Source organism: Oncorhynchus mykiss, chromosome 3 (assembly GCF_013265735.2).
Source record: "Oncorhynchus mykiss isolate Arlee chromosome 3, USDA_OmykA_1.1, whole genome shotgun sequence".
Classification (NCBI taxonomy): Eukaryota; Metazoa; Chordata; class Actinopteri; order Salmoniformes; family Salmonidae; genus Oncorhynchus; species Oncorhynchus mykiss.
The window spans coordinates 9,750,191-9,769,876 of NC_048567.1; the positions used below are offsets into that span (position 1 = coordinate 9,750,191).

The following is a 19,686-nucleotide window of genomic DNA, read 5'->3' on the forward strand; positions in this document are numbered from 1 at the left end:
AGTATACAGTGCCTTGCGAAAGTATTCGGCCCCCTTGAACTTTGCGACCTTTTGCCACATTTCAGGCTTCAAACATAAAGATATAAAACTGTATTTTTTTGTGAAGAATCAACAACAAGTGGGACACAATCATGAAGTGGAACAACATTTATTGGATATTTCAAACTTTTTTAACAAGTCAAAAACTGAAAAATTGGGCCCCCTTAAGTTAATACTTTGTAGCGCCACCTTTTGCTGCGATTACAGCTGTAAGTCGCTTGGGGTATGTCTCTATCAGTTTTGCACATCGAGAGACTGAAATTTTTTCCCATTCCTCCTTGCAAAACAGCTCGAGCTCAGTGAGGTTGGATGGAGAGCATTTGTGAACAGCAGTTTTCAGTTCTTTCCACAGATTCTCGTTTGGATTCTTTGACTTGGCCATTCTAACACCTGGATATGTTTATTTTTTAACCATTCCATTGTAGATTTTGCTTTATGTTTAGGATCATTGTCTTGTTGGAAGACTAATCTCCGTCCCAGTCTCAGGTCTTTTGCAGACTCCATCAGATTTTCTTCCAGAATGGTCCTGTATTTGGCTCCATCCATCTTCCCATCAATTTTAACCATCTTCCCTGTCCCTGCTGAAGAAAAGCAGGCCCAAACCATGATGCTGCCACCACCATGTTTGACAGTGGGGATGGTGTGTTCAGTTGTGTTGCTTTTATGCCAAACATAACGTTTTGCATTGTTGCCAAAAAGTTCAATTTTGGTTTCATCTGACCAGAGCACCTTCTTCCACATGTTTGGTGTGTCTCCCAGGTGGCTTGTGGCAAACTTTAAACAACACTTTTTATGGATATCTTTAAGAAATGGCTGTCTTCTTGCCACTCTTCCATAAAGGCCAGATTTGTGCAATATACGACTGATTGTTGTCCTATGGACAGAGTCTCCCACCTCAGCTGTAGATCTCTGCAGCTCATCCAGAGTGATCATGGGCCTCTTCGCTGCATCTCTGATCAGTCTTCTCCTTGTATGAGCTGAAAGTTTAGAGGGACGGCCAGGTCTTGGTAGATTTGCAGTGGTCTGATACTCCTTCCATTTCAATATTATCACTTGCACAGTGCTCCTTGGGATGTTTAAAGCTTGGGAAATCTTTTTGTATCCAAATCCGGCTTTAAACTTCTTCACAACAGTATCTCGGACCTGCCTGGTGTGTTCCTTGTTCTTCATGATGCTCTCTGCGCTTTTAACGGACCTCTGAGACTATCACAGTGCAGGTGCATTTATACGGAGACTTGATTAACACAGGTGGATTGTATTTATCATCATTAGTCATTTAGGTCAACATTGGATCATTCAGAGATCCTCACTGAACTTCTGGAGAGAGTTTGCTGCACTGAAAGTAAAGGGGCTGAATAATTTTGCAAGCCCAATTTTTCAGTTTTTGATTTGTTAAAAAAGTTTGAAATATCCAATAAATGTCGTTCCACTTCATGATTGTGTCCCACTTGTTGTTGATTCTTCACAAAAAAAATACAGTTTTATATCTTTATGTTTGAAGCCTGAAATGTGGCAAAAGGTCGCAAAGTTCAAGGGGGCCGAATACTTTCGCAAGGCACTGTAGGGATGACCAGTGTTTAGTGTTCTGTTGATAAGTGCATGAATTGGACCATTTTCCTGTCCTGTTCAAAATGTAATGAATACTTTGGTTGTCAGGCAAAATGTATGGACTAAAAAGTATAATATTTTCTTAAGGAATGTAGTGAAGTCTAAGAAAAAGTTGTAAAAAATATAAATAGCAAAGTAAAGTACAGATATCCAACCCCAAAAAACGACTTAGGTAGTACTTGAAAGTATTTTTACTATTATTACTTGTACTTTACACCACTGACCACATTTGTTTGTCGGATTTCGAAACTTGACACATGTAAAAGATGAAATACCTCCCAAATGAAATGTTTAACTGTTACTGAGGTTTATATCTTGTAAACGACAGGGGGATTTGTTCATTCCAATGTCATGCTTTTTTTATTATTTAAAAGTGGAACATGAATTGTATCATTCAAGCCAGGAGTGTGTCCCGAAGTTGATGGGTTTGTTGATCCCATTGCCACTCTCTGGAAGTCACCCCCTGAGCTTCGTCAGCAACACGTGACAACGGGGGGCCCTCCAAGGGAGTTGGTAGGGGCTAGGGGGTGGTTTGGGATTCACAGTCTCGCTCTCTCTTTCTCTCTCTCTCTCTCTCTCTCTCTCTCTCTCTCTCTCTCTCTCTCTCTCTCTCTCACACACACACACAGTCACACACACTGTGTGAAGCCTGTACCTTTACTTACCTGTACTGTATCCTACCTTTGTGTGTGTGTATACTGCAGCCAATCACCGGTATGTGTACAGTTAAAGTTAACAATGTGTAGTGGTTCGTACCTGTGTATTCAGTTATCTACTGTATCCTACCTGTATATGTACACTCCCTCTGGCCGTGGTTGAGTGGTTCTTATATAAAGACTTGAGTGGATTATCAGAGTCATGGTGGGATTACTGCAGTCACGAGCCCAGCTGTAATCCACAGCATTCCGTCACCATCACCACATCACAGATCTCAATACCGTTCCCAGTATTAGTCTTTATCCCAATCTCATTTATAATTCACTATCAGTTCTCTCTATCACGGCTATATTGCCCCTCAACCCAATCCCCTTCCTTTTCATCTATTTTTCAGTTACCTCGGTGACTGTATATACTACGGTTCACCCCCTCCTCTCTCTGTCTCATTCTATATACTACGGTTCACCCCCTCCTCTCTCTGTCTCATTCTATATACTACGGTTCACCCCCTCCTCTCTCTGTCTCATTCTATATATTACGGTTCACCCTCTCTTCTCTGTCTCATTCTATATACTACGGTTCACCCCCTCCTCTCTCTGTCTCATTCTATATACTACGGTTCACCCCCTCCTCTCTCTGTCTCATTCTATATACAACGGTTCACCCCCTCCTCTCTCTGTCTCATTCTATATACAACGGTTCACCCCCTCCTCTCTCTGTCTCATTCCATATACTACGGTTCACCCCCTCCTCTCTCTGTCTCATTCAATATACTACGGTTCACCCCCTCTTCTCTCTGTCTCATTCTATATACTACGGTTCACCCCCTCTACTCTGTCTCATTCTATATACAACGGTTCACCCCCTCCTCTCTCTGTCTCATTCTATATACTACGGTTCACCCCCTCCTCTCTCTGTCTCATTCTATATACTACGGTTCACCCCCTCCTCTCTCTGTCTCATTCTATATACTACGGTTCACCCCCTCCTCTCTCTGTCTCATTCTATATACTACGGTTCACCCTCTCTTCTCTGTCTCATTCTATATACTACGGTTCACCCTCTCTACTCTGTCTCATTCTATATACAACGGTTCACCCCCTCTACTCTGTCTCATTCTATATACTACGGTTCAACCCCTCTACTCTGTCTCACTCTATATACTACGGTTCACCCCCTGTTTTCTCTGTCTCATTCTATATACTACGGTTCACCCCCTCTTCTCTCTGTCTCACTCTATATACTACGGTTCACCCCCTCTTCTCTCTGTCTCACTCTATATACTACGGTTCACCCCCTCTTCTCTCTGTCTCATTCTATATACTACGGTTCACCCCCTCCTCTCTCTGTCTCATTCTATATACTACGGTTCACCCCCTCTACTCTGTCTCATTCTATATACTACGGTTCACCCCCTCTTCTCTCTGTCTCATTCTATATACTACGGTTCACCCCCTCTACTCTCTCATTCTATATACTACGGTTCACCCCCTCCTCTCTCTGTCTCATTCTATATACTACGGTTCACCCCCTGTTTTCTCTGTCTCATTCTATATACTACGGTTCACCCCCTCCTCTCTCTGTCTCATTCTATATACTACGGTTCACCCCCTCTACTCTCTCATTCAATAAACTATGGTTCACGCCCTCTACTCTGTCTCATTCTATATACTACGGTTCACCCCCTCTACTCTCTCATTCAATAAACTATGGTTCACGCCCTCTACTCTGTCTCATTCTAAAATAACAATAACGAGGCTATATACAGGGGGTACCAGTACCGAGTCAGTGTGCAGGTTAGAGGGGACTTGTACATGTAGGTTGGGGTGAAGATACTATCCATAGATAATAAACAGCGAGTAGCAGCAGTATAAAAACAAACGGGTGTCAATGTAAATAGTCTGGTGGCCTTTGATGAATTGTTCAGCAGTCTTATGGCTTGGGGGTCGAAGCTGATAAGGAGCCTTTTGGACCTAGACTTGGTGCTCCGGTACCGCCTGCCGTGTGGTAGCAGAGAGAATAGTCTATGACTTGGGTGACTGGAGTCTCCTCCCTCTTTCTCCTTGTCCTTCTTTAGCAGCATGATTCATCAAATATTGCCTCGGTAACACATCAGCATTCCTCTGTAGTTGTTTCCATGTGATACAGCACCATGTACACTGCAGTGTTGGGATCCATAGCAGAATGGCAGTGGACTATTGCATGACAATGGCCCCAGGTCCCAGGTCCCAGGTCCCAGGTCCCAGGCCCCATGCACCATTCCCCAGGCCCCATGCCCCAGGCCCCATTCCCCAGGCCCCAGGCCCCAGGTCCCAGGCCCCATGCCCCATTCCCCAGGCCCAAGGCCCCAGGCCCCAGGCCCCATGCCCCAGGCCCCAGGCTAGTATATGGGATATGTAATTCCCTCGCTGTGTCACAAATACACGTGTGTGTGTGTGGTTTGGTTTTGCTATCCTTGTGGGGACCAGATGTCCTCACAAAGATAGTAATACAAGGAAAATTGGAGACATTCCGCCAGTTCCCTTAGGCTTTTTTAGGCTTAAGGGTTAGAATTAGTGTTAAAGTTAGGTTTCAGGGTTAGAGTTTGGGTTAGTTTTAAGGTTAGGATTTTGCAGTTAAGGTTAGCGTTAGGGTTAAGGGCTATGGAAAGTAGGATTTGAAATGGGAATCAGTTGTTTGGTCCCCAGAAGGACAGTAAAATAAACATGTGTGTGTGTTTGCAATAACCGTCAAGATGTACAGTATTGGGGCCCAAATTCACAGCTTATTCACCTGTATGGGTCATAAAATATGACCGTAAAGATATACAGTAAACTATCACAATGGAAGTGGTTCTCTTATTCCACCCCTCTGTTTCTTTTTATTCCAGGTTCCATGACTTTATGGAGACATTTTCATTTGTAATTCCGGAGACATTTCTTCCCATTCTTTCCAAGAAGTGACGCAACATCAACACTCCCAGTAAGCTGGACACAGGAATATTTGTTGTGTTACAAGAGCCAGAGCACCCAGACAGACCAAGTCTCGACGTACAGGTTACTGATTACATGATTTTATTGGTTTTATTATGGGTTTTCATTGAGCTATTACAAATGAAGATGAAAACCATGGAGGGTTAGAGACGGTGAGTCCATCCTGCCCTTTTGCTCCTTACCGACTTACATTCTCAGAATGTCCACAAGACAAGACCTACCTGCTTACATCATCAGAGCATCTGTTTTCACAAAGGAGATCTGAAGTCATGGTTGTATCTCTGTTTATGCTGATTGTTGGTTGGTCTGTATTGTCATGTTATTACCAGGTTGGCAAGGACACAGGAGAGGCGTCATGGGAGGAACAAAGCGGGATAAGAAACCAGACGGGATAAGAAATGTGACGACTGACTGAGCAAAAGAAGAAAACGCCAGAGAAAGAAGGAAAGAGAGAAGGATTGTGTGTTCTCTACTTTCTCAGAAGTGCAGCCCCTAAATTCCTGTTACTATGCCTGAGAGAGGGAGGGCAGCAGACCAGTCAAAATGAACCCCTACGTCACCTCTCACTTTAGGAGGGATCTCTTTCCCCACTTCCACTTGTTGTAGAGGCTTATCTTATCTTCTCCCCTCTCTTACTGTTTATGTGACATGACAACACCTTTCTCTGTGTAAACCTAGGACAGTAGGTAACATCTGTCTCTGTGTAAACCTTGGACAGCAGGTAACATCTGTCTCTGTGTAAACCTAGGACAGTAGGTAACATCTGTCTCTGTGTAAACCTAGGACAGCAGGTAACATCTGTCTCTGTGTAAACCTAGGACAGCAGGTAACACCTGTCTCTGTGTAAACCTAGGACAGTAGGTAACATCTGTCTCTGTGTAAACCTAGGACAGTAGGTAACATCTGTCTCTGTGTAAACCTAGGACAGTAGGTAACACCTGTCTCTGTGTAAACCTAGGTCAGTAGGTAACACCTGTCTCTGTGTAAATCTAGGACAGTAGGTAACACCTGTCTCTGTGTAAACCTAGGACACTAGGTAACACCTGTCTCTGTGTAAACCTAGGACAGTAGGTAACACCTGTCTCTGTGTAAACCTAGGACAGTAGGTAACATCTGTCCCTGTGTAAACCTAGGACAGTAGGTAACACCTGTCTCTGTGTAAACCTAGGACAGTAGGTAACACCTGTCTCTGTGTAAACCTAGGACAGTAGGTAACACCTGTCTCTGTGTAAACCTAGGACAGTAGGTAACATCTGTCTCTGTGTAAACCTAGGACAGTAGGTAACACCTGTCTCTGTGTAAACCTAGGACAGTAGGTAACACCTGTCTCTGTGTAAACCTAGGACAGTAGGTAACACCTGTCTCTGTGTAAACCTAGGACAGTAGGTAACACCTGTCTCTGTGTAAACCTAGGACAGTAGGTAACACCTGTCTCTGTGTAAACCTAGGACAGTAGGTAACATCTGTCTCTGTGTAAACCTTGGACAGTAGGTAACATCTGTCTCTGTGTAAACCTAGGACAGTAGGTAACATCTGTCTCTGTGTAAACCTTGGACACCAGGTAACATCTGTCTCTGTGTAAACCTTGGACACCAGGTAACGACTGTCTCCTGTGTTGTGCCTTCGTTGCTCTTAGTCAGGGTGTCCTCAGTGATCTGGTCAAGGTGTTACACTGTAAACTGTCCTCAGGGAGCTGGTGAAGGGTTGAACTGTTCCTCAGGGACCTAGTAACATGTTTAGCTTGTTCACTGGGGGTCAAAGACTTGCCAGCGTTCGAAAACCACAGTCCACTGGAAATGTGTACGGAAGGTAAAGTCTAATATCGCAACCAAACCTTTTTTATGTCATTTGGATTTGCCCTGAATCAAACCTTTTGAGTTTTCTTTGTTTTTTTATCCCTAAGGGATTTGGCATGCAACAAACAAAAAAATCTCTCTTCCCAAAATATTACCTTTGTTTGCCTCAGTGGGTTGTTGTTTTTACCCAGTTTTCCTTGCACGTCCTCTTCACATTATTGCCACATTTTTCCAAAGGAATTAGACTGGAAGCTTTTCTGAAATGGATAAACATGTGTGTTCTCTGTCAAGCAGGGGTGTTGAGTGTGACACTTGAACCAAGAGGAGAGAACTAAAACCAACCCGTTTGGAAAAAACAAGGACACGGCACCTCCCGTCCCAGGATTGGACAGGATTTGACCTCTGAAATAACCTTTGAACTCTGAGTTTTCGTAGAGGTCATCCACGGGTGTATGCCCTGTGTGCCTGTTACCCCTCCCCTCTTTCCCCACAACCGGCCAATAGGATTCTGCTCCTCCTACACATTCACTTTGACTCTATAATAGGTGTTGTATAGAATTAATCCTGGTGTCATATGTATAGGATGGTACACAACAATAAGTACACAGAAAGTACACACAATTGTACATGCCTTGCGTTCTAGTCAAGTAATTTAATTGTCTCTCCTTTTATTTATTGTCTTTCTCCCTCTCTTTCCCTCACTCCCTCTGTTATAGAGAATTCTCCCATGCAGTTGTAGTTAATATCATGTAGCTGATCTGGTCAGTAGTCAGTCTGTGCAGTGTGTTCTGTACTGAATTGACAATGCCTTTAGGAGAAACACAGAGTCTCTCAGGAATAGGATATCCAGCAGTCACCTGAGAGAGCCACAAACATATTTCAAATGTCTCTAAAAGTCTGCTTTTGTTGTGCCAAGAACTCACCACTGACATTTGAGGACTTTTGTGGCTTGGAAAAGATACTTGGATTTGAGGGCAAACTGCTGGTCACAGTCTCCCACTTGAGAGAGACACTGAGTGAGTATTATTTACACAGTGCATGGCTACTGTAGCTCATAAATGTGTTCCAAGGCCCTGTAGCAAAGGAAACATAGATATAAAAGGGTGGAGGAACATACTCTGACTGATAGGAAGTGAATGGATTGGAATTGTGTACCATTATCTGAATCAATAGTCTAAGGAGTTCCTCCTCTGTTTCAATCTGCCTTGTGTATTTTCCATGACCAAACCACTGGGAAGTGAAGATCATGGAACGTAAGAAACAGCATGCTATTATTTTCTCTGCTGGTTGCATGTTAGATACGTGTTAGAAACATAGACACCGTTTGACTGTACTTTACTGTGGATCTACCCCTGGACTCTGTATTGTCATATTGCACTTTAGTGAATGTGGGGAGTATATATCCTCCTTACTACTACCCCATTGTATCCCAAGCTCTCATCCTTTCAAGCTTCTCAGTTCCTGTAGCCTGATCAATGTGTTTCCCTTGTGCTGTTTCAAACTGTCAGCAAAACTCCTGCTTCCTTGTAAGATGGCCACAGACTATGGGTCCCTCCTGTTGATACCCTGGACACGTGTGTAACCTCCCTCTTCAGCCCAAAGGAGTGTAAGTACTACAGGGACTATACAGTATTACTGCGAGACTGTGTATCTGCTGCTGTGGAATACGTTTCTGACCAGAGGAGTATATACAGCAACAACTTGACCACTGAGTTTCCTTCAAGAGAATGGAAGGAAGACTGTGAATCAGGACACTGTAGAGCTGTGAGTAACCCTGACTGTTAATAAAAAGTTAGTGGAACAATGATCCGGGAAGTGAGGGAAGTCATCTACTGCTGGATACAGTTTTCCCTCATGGATTTACCTTTACCACATCAGATGGATTACTTTTCACCATAGAAACAGTGGAACTGGAAAGAAGTACAGAACACCAGGTTCTTATCAATACCTAGGTGGTCATAAACTCACAAGCACATAGGAGTTGAGACTACAGCTTCATCAGCGTAAGACATTGTATTTAGCACCATGGGAGCGGCGCGTGTTAAGCGACGTTTCAGTGCGGTGGTTGACGGGCTGGTAGACGAGGAGGAAGTCATTAAGCTGGCTCTGAGTGTTGCTGACACGGCCAGGGTGGGGGGGAGCACGGGAGGCTCAGGGAGCCCCACCAGTCTCTCTCCCACACACAACCGAAATGGCAAAGCACTGCAGGGCAACGGCAGCAATGCACGGAGGCCCAGCGGAGCCCTGGAGGCAGGAGGAGGGGAAGGATTGATGAAAGGAGGAGGGCGCTCAGGACTGAGGGGTGGGAGGGGCGGAAGTCTGGGGAGAAGGGGAGAAGGCTGTTCGTCCTCAGACCGAGATTCAACACTGTCGTCCCCTTCCTCCTCAAGCCGCCGGCCCACCCGGCACTCTAGACGCCGGCCCCGCCACCGCTTTGTGGGCAAGGACGGGCGCTGCAACGTCACCTTCGTCAACATGAGCGAGAGAGGCCAGCGTTACCTCAGCGACCTCTTCACCACCTGCGTGGACATCCGCTGGCGTTGGATGCTAGTCATCTTCTGCCTCTCCTTCCTCCTCTCCTGGCTGCTCTTTGGCTTCGCCTTCTGGCTCATTGCCGCCGCGCACGGGGACTTCGCCATCCGCCTCAACCCCAGCTCGGGTGCCTCTTCCGGGGGAGGAGATGAGTCCGGAGCAGGGGCGGTGGTGGAAGTGGAGGAAACGTGTTTCGTTCAGGTGAACAGCTTTATGGCGGCCTTCCTGTTCTCCCTGGAGACGCAGACGTCCATTGGTTACGGCTTCCGCAGCGTGACTGAGGCCTGCCCCCTGGCGGTGATGGCGGTCGTTTTGCAGTGCATTGTGGGCTGCATCATCGACGCCTTCATCATCGGAGCGGTCATGGCGAAGATCGCTAAGCCCAAGAAGCGTAACGAGACGCTGTTGTTCTCTGACACGGCAGTGGTGGCGCTGAGAGACGGGAAACTCTGCATGATGTGGAGGGTGGGGAACCTACGCAAGAGCCACCTGGTAGAGGCACACGTACGTGCACAGCTATTGAAGGTAAGAAAGGAGAGAAGAAGAAGATTGGTTGAGGGATGAAAGAAGGGATTAAAGAGACTTAAGGGGCTGTAAACAGTAGAAGAGGCAGGACACATCAGTAACTGTAAAGGTACTGAAGGGGCTGTAAACAGTAGAAGAGGCAGGACACATCAGTAACTGTAAAGAGAGAGAGAGAGAGAGAGAGAGAGAGAGAGAGAGAGAGAGAGAGAGAGAGAGAGAGAGAGAGAGAGAGTGATATCAGTGAGCCCATCTGGACTGTACTCTGATGTCTGTGTTTAATAAGAGCTTGTTTTATTCTCCCTCAGGGGTTTAGAAGATTTACCAAGGGATTAATTTCCCCAGGATTTTTTTTTACCGTGTGTGCATGTGTGGGCATGTGTGTGCGTGTGCGCGTGTGCGTGTGTGTGTGTGTGTGTGTGTGTGTGTGTGTGTGTGTGTACTGTATATAGATAATACTCTTTTCTGGCCATCTGTTAGCAATTTTGGTGAAAGTTTGCGTGGTGGTGTGTGTTCTGACATATTGTCTGCCGGTCTGTATCTATTGTGTTTCATGTGGCCCTTACCTACCACTGCTTTCATTGTCCTGTGGGTTGTAAAGCTCTAGAACAGGTAGGTGAAGAGAGGGACATTTAGATCTTCTTAAAACCTTGATCATGTCAAAGTTCAGATGGGGCAGCTTTGATAAGTTTTGGGGGATCATGGCAGAATTGTGTTTCTCAGTGCTGAGGCTGGGGATTGGCTCCTGAAAAAGGTTGTGTAGTAAGCCTAGGCCTGTGGAGTATGGCTGTAGACTGGTGTTTCTCAGTGCTGAGGCTGGGGATTGACTCCTGAAAAAGGTTGTGTAGTAAGCCTAGGCCTGTGGAGTATGGCTGTAGACTGGTGTTTCTCAGTGCTGAGGCTGGGGATTGGCTCCTGAAAAAGGTTGTGTAGTAAGCCTAGGCCTGTGGAGTATGGCTGTAGACTGGTGTTTCTCAGTGCTGAGGCTGGGGATTGGCTCCTGAAAAAGGTTGTGTAGTAAGCCTAGGCCTGTGGAGTATGGCTGTAGACTGGTGTTTCTCAGTGCTGAGGCTGGGGATTGACTCCTGAAAAAGGTTGTGTAGTAAGCCTAGGCCTGTGGAGTATGGCTGTAGACTGGTGTTTCTCAGTGCTGAGGCTGGGGATTGACTCCTGAAAAAGGTTGTGTAGTAAGCCTAGGCCTGTGGAGTATGGCTGTAGACTGGTGTTTCTCAGTGCTGAGGCTGGGGATTGACTCCTGAAAAAGGTTGTGTAGTAAGCCTAGGCCTGTGGAGTATGGCTGTAGACTGGTGTTTCTCAGTGCTGAGGCTGGGGATTGACTCCTGAAAAAGGTTGTGTAGTAAGCCTAGGCCTGTGGAGTATGGCTGTAGACTGGTGTTTCTCAGTGCTGAGGCTGGGGATTGACTCCTGAAAAAGGTTGTGTAGTAAGCCTAGGCCTGTGGAGTATGGCTGCAGACTGGTGTTTCTCAGTGCTGAGGCTGGGGATTGACTCCTGAAAAAGGTTGTGTAGTAAGCCTAGGCCTGTGGAGTATGGCTGTAGACTGGTGCAGCCAAGAAATATAGGCAGGCGAGAGCTTTCTGTGGAACGTAACACTTAAGACTTTAGACTGAACAATACAATATGTTCCTGTAAACAATGTAAAAACTAAACACTTAATCACTAACCTCATACCCTCTGTACTTCCCTTTCTCTACCCCTGTTCTTTCCCCCTCCCCCAGCCGAGGGTGACCCCAGAGGGAGAGTTCCTCCCGCTGGACAACGAGGACATCAACGTGGGATTCGACACGGGAACCGACCGCATCTTCCTGGTTTCCCCGGTAACCATCGTCCACGAGATCAACGATGAGTCGCCGTTTTTCGAGATGGACCGTCGGACTCTGGAGGGCGACGCGGAGCTGGAGGTGGTGGTCATTCTGGAGGGTATGGTGGAGGCCACAGCCATGACCACACAGTGTCGCAGCTCCTACCTCGCCTCCGAGATCCTCTGGGGTCACCGCTTCGAACCTGTGCTCTTCGAGAGGAAGAACTGTTACCAGGTAAGAGGGGGAGAGGTCCTATAGAAACAGAAGAGGAAAGAGTTTCTCATCCTCTAGCTTCGTTGTTACGTTTTCCCTTTTCTCTACATTTTAGCCATTCAGCAGACACTCTTATCCAGAGTGACCCCTCTCTTTTTCTTATCCAGAGTGACCCCTCTCTTTTTCTTATCCAGAGTGACCCCTCTCTTTTTCTTACCCAGAGTGACCCCTCTCTTTTTCTTATCCAGAGTGACCCCTCTCTTTTTCTTATCCAGAGTGACCCCTCTCTTTTTCTTATCCAGAGTGACCCCTCTCTTTTTCTTATCCAGAGTGACCCCTCTCTTTTTCTTACCCAGAGTGACCCCTATCTTTTTCTTATCCAGAGTGACCCCTCTCTTTTTCTTACCCAGAGTGACCCCTATCTTTTTCTTATCCAGAGTGACCCCTCTCTTTTTTTTATCCAGAGTGACCCCTCTCTTTTTCTTATCCAGAGTGACCCCTCTCTTTTTCTTATCCAGAGTGACCCCTCTCTTTTTCTTATCCAGGTGGACTACTCGTTCTTCCACCGGACCTATAAGATTCCCAGCACACCCTCTTGCAGCGCTAAAGAGTTGGCCGAGCAGAAGTACATCCAGGGCTCACGCTCCTCCTTCTGCTACGAGAACGAAGTAGCCCTGCAGCTCGTCTCCCCTGACAATGACCCTGAGGGCAACCCTGGCGGCTGCCCCTCATCCCTGACCCAACGATCCTCCCTCTCACAACCCACCCACACTAACTAGGGAGGCGACAGACAGAGGGGACAGGAAGTGACCTGGGATCCACAGGAAGTCAGGGACAGACAGAGGGAGAGAGAGGCAGAAAGAGAGACAGGCTTCATAGGGAAAGAGACCAAAGTAGAGAAAGGTAAGTACATGATTTAGGGAAAAGGACAACATTGAGAGACTGAAGTTGAGAGAGGTGTAGAAAGAGAAACAGAAGACACCACAAAGACGCCGAGAGACAAACGGAGAGAGAGAGATACTGTATACTGTCAAACAGAGAGAAACGGACAGACAGATAGGACAGAAAAGGAGAGAGAGGGATAGAAAGAGAGAAAGAGAGAGAGAAGTGTCATTGAAAGGGGTAGATGGGCTGCTGCTACTCTGACTGTGTTAGCTGATTTGGACATAGCGATCTTTCAGAATCATTATGAACCCGTCTGTCTCAGACCCGTCCCGTCAACCAACCGCTACATTCACCACTGGCTCCAGCACCTAGCTGACCACACATACAACACTGACCCCTATTGGCTTCAGTCTGTACCTGCAGCTCCTGTTCAGTTACAACTCACACTGGACACATGGGAGTAAGGTGAAGCTGCCCCCTAGACACTGAGCTATGACCAGTTTAGTGTTTCTGCCCCCTAATGGTGAAGGTTAGGTTTTGGAGAGGCTAAGCTGATCCTAGATCTGTGCCTACGGGTAACTTCTACACCAAACCTGTTGATGTTGAATACTGTGTGACAGAATGAGGTAAAATGGTGTATTGACATTGAGGGATGTTTGTTGAAAGACAAGGCATTATTGATATGTTTTTGATTCTGGTCATTTGTGTTCTGTCAGGGTTTGAGCAGGTCTGTTGTGTTAGACTGCTATGTAGCAAAATGGATACAGAGAAACAGCTGAAAATAAGCAGCGATTTTAAGCTGTTTCTTTGACTTGTACTGTATGTTGTTATTCTGTATTTATAATGCAAGACTATTATATATTTGCTTTATTTAATCAAACATGTTGCTTGTTCAACTGGGTGCAGTGTCAGCACAAAACCATATGAGTGCATCGTCTGGTAACATGTTATTTGAAGGTCTACTTCTAAACTTATGATTGATTGTTTAATATGGTTAACTATGGTTAACAAACAAAGGTTTATAAGTACTTTGTAAGCAGAACTTTGATTAAAATGTTACCTTATGTTATTTTTAAAATTCTACAGTACCCAGCTGAAGGGACAATCTTATGTTAATGTTTACCTCTGTCTTGAATATGAGATTCTGTCACCTGAGATTCTGTGTTCCTCAAACATTTAACTTTGTATAATTTTCCTCAGTATTTTCTTTATTTAGTTCATTTGCTGAATACTGTATATTTGGTAGAATTTTAAGGGGGAAATGGAGGGATGTTAAAGGTAGACTCAGCGATATGACGTAGATGCAGAAAGTAAACAGCATAGTGGGTCAATATCCACAACAACTAAGAGCGTTGAAGTGTGAGGCTCAACTTCTCTGCTGTTTAAATACATAGTGAGGGTATTCCATACCGGTAAAACTTGAGTCTATCACAATAATGAAAACAAAATGTTGCCGAGGCTGAGATGGATGGCTGACACTGAGACCCGCACGGACAGTAGTGGACGCATAAATTCTGGCCTAATGACAATCACCAAAATGTCATTACACTTGTTGGTGTTTTGTGTAACAAAGGTCTCTTTCCATCCACCACTGTTTGGAGGCTGGAGACATGTTGAGACTGGATGAACATGTAAAGGAAGTGATTGTTTGACAATCAGATGAAAACATTGTGACTGGTGGTTTGTGCCACAGTAGAAGGTAATACATTTTAAAAGTTAAATAACACATCTTTAGTACGAGGCCCACAGAGATCCTAATGAATGAATAGAGATTCTATATGTAATGAATGAATAGAGATTCTATATGTAATGAATGAATAGATTCTATATGTAATGAATGAATAGATTCTATATGTAATGAATGAATAGAGATTCTATATGTAATGAATGAATAGAGATTCTATATGTAATGAATGAATAGATTCTATATGGAATGAATGAATAGATTCTATATGGAATGAATGAATAGAGATTCTATATGTAATGAATGAATAGATTCTATATGGAATGAATGAATAGATTCTATATGGAATGAATGAATAGAGATTCTATATGTAATGAATGAATAGATTCTATATGGAATGAATGAATAGAGATTCTATATGTAATGAATGAATAGATTCTATATGGAATGAATGAATAGATTCTATATGGAATGAATGAATAGAGATTCTATATGTAATGAATGAATAGATTCTATATGGAATGAATGAATAGAGATTCTATATGGAATGAATGAATAGAGATTCTATATGGAATGAATGAATAGATTCTATATGTAATGAATGAATAGATTCTATATGTAATGAATGAATAGATTCTATATGTAATGAATGAATAGATTCTATATGGAATGAATGAATAGATTCTATATGTAATGAATGAATAGATTCTATATGTAATGAATGAATAGATTCTATATGTAATGAATGAATAGAGATTCCATATGGTATGGAATGAATGAATAGATTCTATATGTAATGAATGAATAGATTCTATATGTAATGAATGAATAGAGATTATATATGTAATGAATGAATAGATTCTATATGTAATGAATGAATAGATTCTATATGTAATGAATGAATATAGATTATATATGGAATGAATGAATAGATTCTATATGGAATGAATGAATAGAGATTCTATATGTAATGAATGAATAGATTCTATATGGAATGAATGGAGATTCTATATGTAATGAATGAATAGATTCTATATGGAATGAATGAATAGATTCTATATGTAATGAATGAATAGATTCTATATGGAATGAATGAATAGATTCTATATGTAATGAATGAATAGATTCTATATGTAATGAATGAATAGATTCTATATGTAATGAATGAATAGATTCTATATGTAATTGTGTGATCATGTGAACATAGGAGGTCCCATACTGAGAAGAAATGACATCTACTTTCACCCGTGTGTGTGTGACTGTGAGAGTGAAGTCCTGTGTCTCACTCATCTCAATAACTGCAGTGCTACTCGTGGTAACGTCATTTAGCAGAGTTTACCTTTAAGGTACATTGTTGGAAGTGTCCAGTCCTTGGCAGAGCACCCTAAACTGGGACTGGAAATGGACCGTAAACCTGTTGGACTGCCATGACCACCATGTACTGAGGACCTGAAACGTACAACTGTCACTTCACTGCAGTACATTTACGTAAGGAAAACCTCCCTGACCACTCCCTATAGCTTCCTGTTCTTATTGTAAACTGTGAGGGCTCACAACTGCACTGGCAAACCACCTGAGGAGGAATTGAATTTCTGTGACATTCTGTTCTCTGAGAGAGGTTCTGTTCAAAGAATTAGAATGGATGACTAATCCTGAATTCTATGATTCTGCTTTGGTTGGTGTCTGTCTCCCACTATGTGGAAGACTAATGCATTGGGCGGTGCCTTCAAAAAGAAGTCTATGGTGTTATTCTATAACTAGCACAAGATTTGCAATGTTCAAATTAGATGTTTTTATTGCCTGTCTATTTTGTTGAATCGTGTAACTCTTCTGAAAGTGATGGTTTCTGAAATATGTATACTGATGTTATTGAGAGATGAAGACTTCTAACTTCTATGCCGCTACTACCACAATATTTAGTCACACTTTACATTAAGTTAAACTGCCATGTGTGGTATTACATAATAACTAAGTCATTATTTCAAATAGAATCTATTCAGTTTCCTTTTTCAGTATTACAATTCAAAATCATTGGGTTATGCACCTTACCAGCAGATACCATGCACAATATATCATGAATCTACATGATATGTAAAGTGTTGAACAATTGTCTTGACCACTAGATGATACAACAGGGCTGTAAATGTTCTACCTACTACAAGGACAGACAACTCTGAAACTTTGACTTGCATCTTTGCACAGAAGTAAGTTGACACTATGGACACTACGTACATACAAAGCACTGTAAAAGCACACAAACTGCTATTGAAATGGCATTTTAAGACGTCACATACTGTATATAGAAAGAAGCACTTCACACACACTGACCTTTTGAACAGGAAACATGGATATTTCACCTTTTAAAGCAGATTCCATGATATGATTTACAACCATATTGATCGGTTATAGTTGGTGTTATTGACATTTATTCAATTTCCGTGTCTTTCCTTATTTTTCTATGTCTCCATTGCCACCGAGTTCTATTTATAGGTTAATGGCCAGTCCTGTCTGCTCCACTTCCTGTGGGGGGGTAACTTGAACCCTGACCACCAGGACTCTGACCTCTGTGTTAGTCTTTTTTTTTTACGCATCCCACACAACAACAACATAGCCAGATGGATTACTTGATGACTTCCTGGTTGGTTGCTTTATTAGATTCCAGAATAAAATTGTGATATTGCAGGTCAAGGTATGTTGGGATGTATGTTAGTGGAATCAGGTTGTTACTAGCTGTGCTCTATTATTTTTTTCTACAGATACCACTGTATTCGTTTCCCATCCTTCTCTGTTGTATCACAAAAAAAGCACTACTGTTTGTGGCAGAAAGCACTTCCATGTGAAAAAGAATGGCACTGTAGAGCAAATAAAACACATTGATTGATATGAGTCAATTCTGGTTTATTTTGTACTTGAGTTTCAGATTCTCTCATTGTCAAATAAAAGTCTAATTTATTTTTTGCTGAATGGAAAGGTGTACTTGGTCACAACGTAGGCCTGAATATCTGTAAAAGACTGCCTCCAGTACAATACAGTTAATTACTGTGTCTTTACTGTGCAAGGTGTGCAGGCTTGTGAACTAAATAGAATATGTTATCACATGTTTATTACTTAAAAACACATTTTTAAAAAATTAATGATGCAACAGAAATTATCTATTTTTAGAAGAATACCTAGTCCCATATAATCACAATAATTGATGAGCAATGACTGGTGCACCGGTTTTGTCTTTAAATGGCAAACCCCTTTGAGCAGTACTATAGCATGCTGCTGCTGCGGTCGCCAGCCAGACATCAACACAGGATTTTTAAGACTCGGAGACGGTAACTGTTAGTAGGAATCTGGGGCGGTCACCTCTTTTAGTAGCCCTGCTTTTCCAATAGACAGTCCTTGTGCACAGGTCTAAGATCAGCTTAGTACTTTCTCCAAACCTAGCATTAACCATTTAACCGACCTTAGATCAATGTCTAGGGACTATTCCGTCACACTCCGGGCACTCCGGGACAAGGGATGCTGTCATCAACAAAGAGCGTGCAAATCTCCCTACCCCACCGCGAGAAAACTGTATGGGCACCTGCTACTTTACTCCAATTGTGCATTCCACACGTCCGTTAGACTGATGGGACTGCCCAATATTTTGTCTGATTGGTTAGGATTTGTGGCAATTGGGATCTCTCAAGATCCCATTTGTTGTCGCTTGTATCTGTGCCAGCGAAGGGGCTGGACTGGATCGTCTCATTCAATGGGCGGGGATTCACAGCAGTTGTAGATTTTCATTCGAAGACTATATTTATAAAGCGGGACTTAAATGTAAGTTATGTTTTATTGGTGTATAGACAGGAAGTGACTGTGCTGCCCTGAAGCCGGAGCTTCGCCCTCACCCTTCTGTCTGTCTGTTTTATGATCAGTAGAATGTGTGTGAGCCGCTTCGACTGAGAGAGCGGTGTAATGATAAAAGCCGCATTTGCGGTACGCTCCTCTCACCTCATATAAATCAGGAAAAAACGGAGAAACCGCCTTATTTCATTCCTCCTCGAGCCCTAGACTTATCCACGTCTCGGAGAACATTGTGAAGGTGAGATATTTAGTTACCAATAGCCAACTCTAATTCAGTCGTAGATAGTCTAATATCCTGCACGGCGACGCATCATATTTCATTGGTGTTGGCTACTTGTTAACCTAGCTAGGTTAGTCTAAATGCGGGTGGAATAACGCCGAAAATTACACCCAATAGGGGACATTCCAGCGGCGTGCTGCCTGGCCCTCCGGTTAGCATGCAGGCCCACGAATGGTACAAAACGATCACATAGCAAACCGAAAATATTGTAAGCTGTTAGACAAGAGAATGCAAGCAGTTGTAAATATGTAGCTTTATTAATGAAGGGTTTATTATAAGTATATTATTATAACGATATTATGTCTTCTTATCCGTAAGATATTCGTATTATTAACCTATTATTATTAATATTATTATTAGGTTATTATTTAACCCACATTAGTGACTGACCACCCCAAAGCTAACTGTAAGGCTAAATTCCATGCGCTCTCTTTAATGTGGTCCATTGAGTCTATCATTAGGCTATATGCTATAACGAATCACCTAATCATTATTCATACCTCATGCTCGAGGTGTGGTTGGCGTTTGGCTTCATGGCTTTTGTCGGGTGGTATGGTGTTGCAGGTAGTAGAATGGGAATCTTTCGTATGGCTCCGGTTAGCGGACGCACTAATATTTTGGATGGGGGAGTTTGCTAGTGTGTCTGTCTACCAGCGACAGTTTCAGGCGGTGGTTGAGTCACAATGTCACCGCTGCCACAACACTCGGCTTTTTTCCTCAAATTTAAGCGTAAAGAAAAGGCGTTACCATGCCCCCCCCCCCACCACCACTTACACACACACACACACACACATTCCTCCCGCACCCCCGCATTGACCTCCACACAAACCCCGCAAGTATTGT

At 43.4% G+C, this 19,686-nt stretch overlaps 2 protein-coding genes across 11 annotated transcripts in view; both read left to right on the top strand.

The window, feature by feature from the left end:
- The window catches only part of LOC110536497 (inward rectifier potassium channel 2), a 38,933-nt gene extending 24,816 nt beyond the window's left edge, over nucleotides 1–14,117 (top strand). For 2 of the 4 annotated variants that reach the window (XM_036968270.1, XM_036968273.1), the window contains 3 exons: nucleotides 5,174–10,129; nucleotides 11,864–12,181; nucleotides 12,706–14,117. In XM_036968270.1, coding sequence (XP_036824165.1) covers nucleotides 9,098–10,129; nucleotides 11,864–12,181; nucleotides 12,706–12,939 — 1,584 coding nt within the window. In that variant the 5' untranslated portion in view covers nucleotides 5,174–9,097 and the 3' untranslated portion in view covers nucleotides 12,940–14,117. The remainder of the gene's footprint in view (nucleotides 1–5,173; nucleotides 10,130–11,863; nucleotides 12,182–12,705) is intronic. The other 2 variants (XM_036968276.1, XM_036968279.1) reach the window with 2 other exon arrangements.
- A 4,492-nt stretch (nucleotides 14,118–18,609) lies between these two features.
- The window catches only part of LOC110508601 (myosin-10), a 113,492-nt gene continuing 112,415 nt past the window's right edge, over nucleotides 18,610–19,686 (top strand). For 6 of the 7 annotated variants that reach the window (XM_036968290.1, XM_036968284.1, XM_036968312.1 and 3 more), the window contains exon 1: nucleotides 18,610–18,801. The gene's annotated coding sequence lies outside the window, so the exon portion shown is untranslated. The remainder of the gene's footprint in view (nucleotides 18,802–19,686) is intronic. The other variant, XM_036968307.1, reaches the window with a different exon arrangement.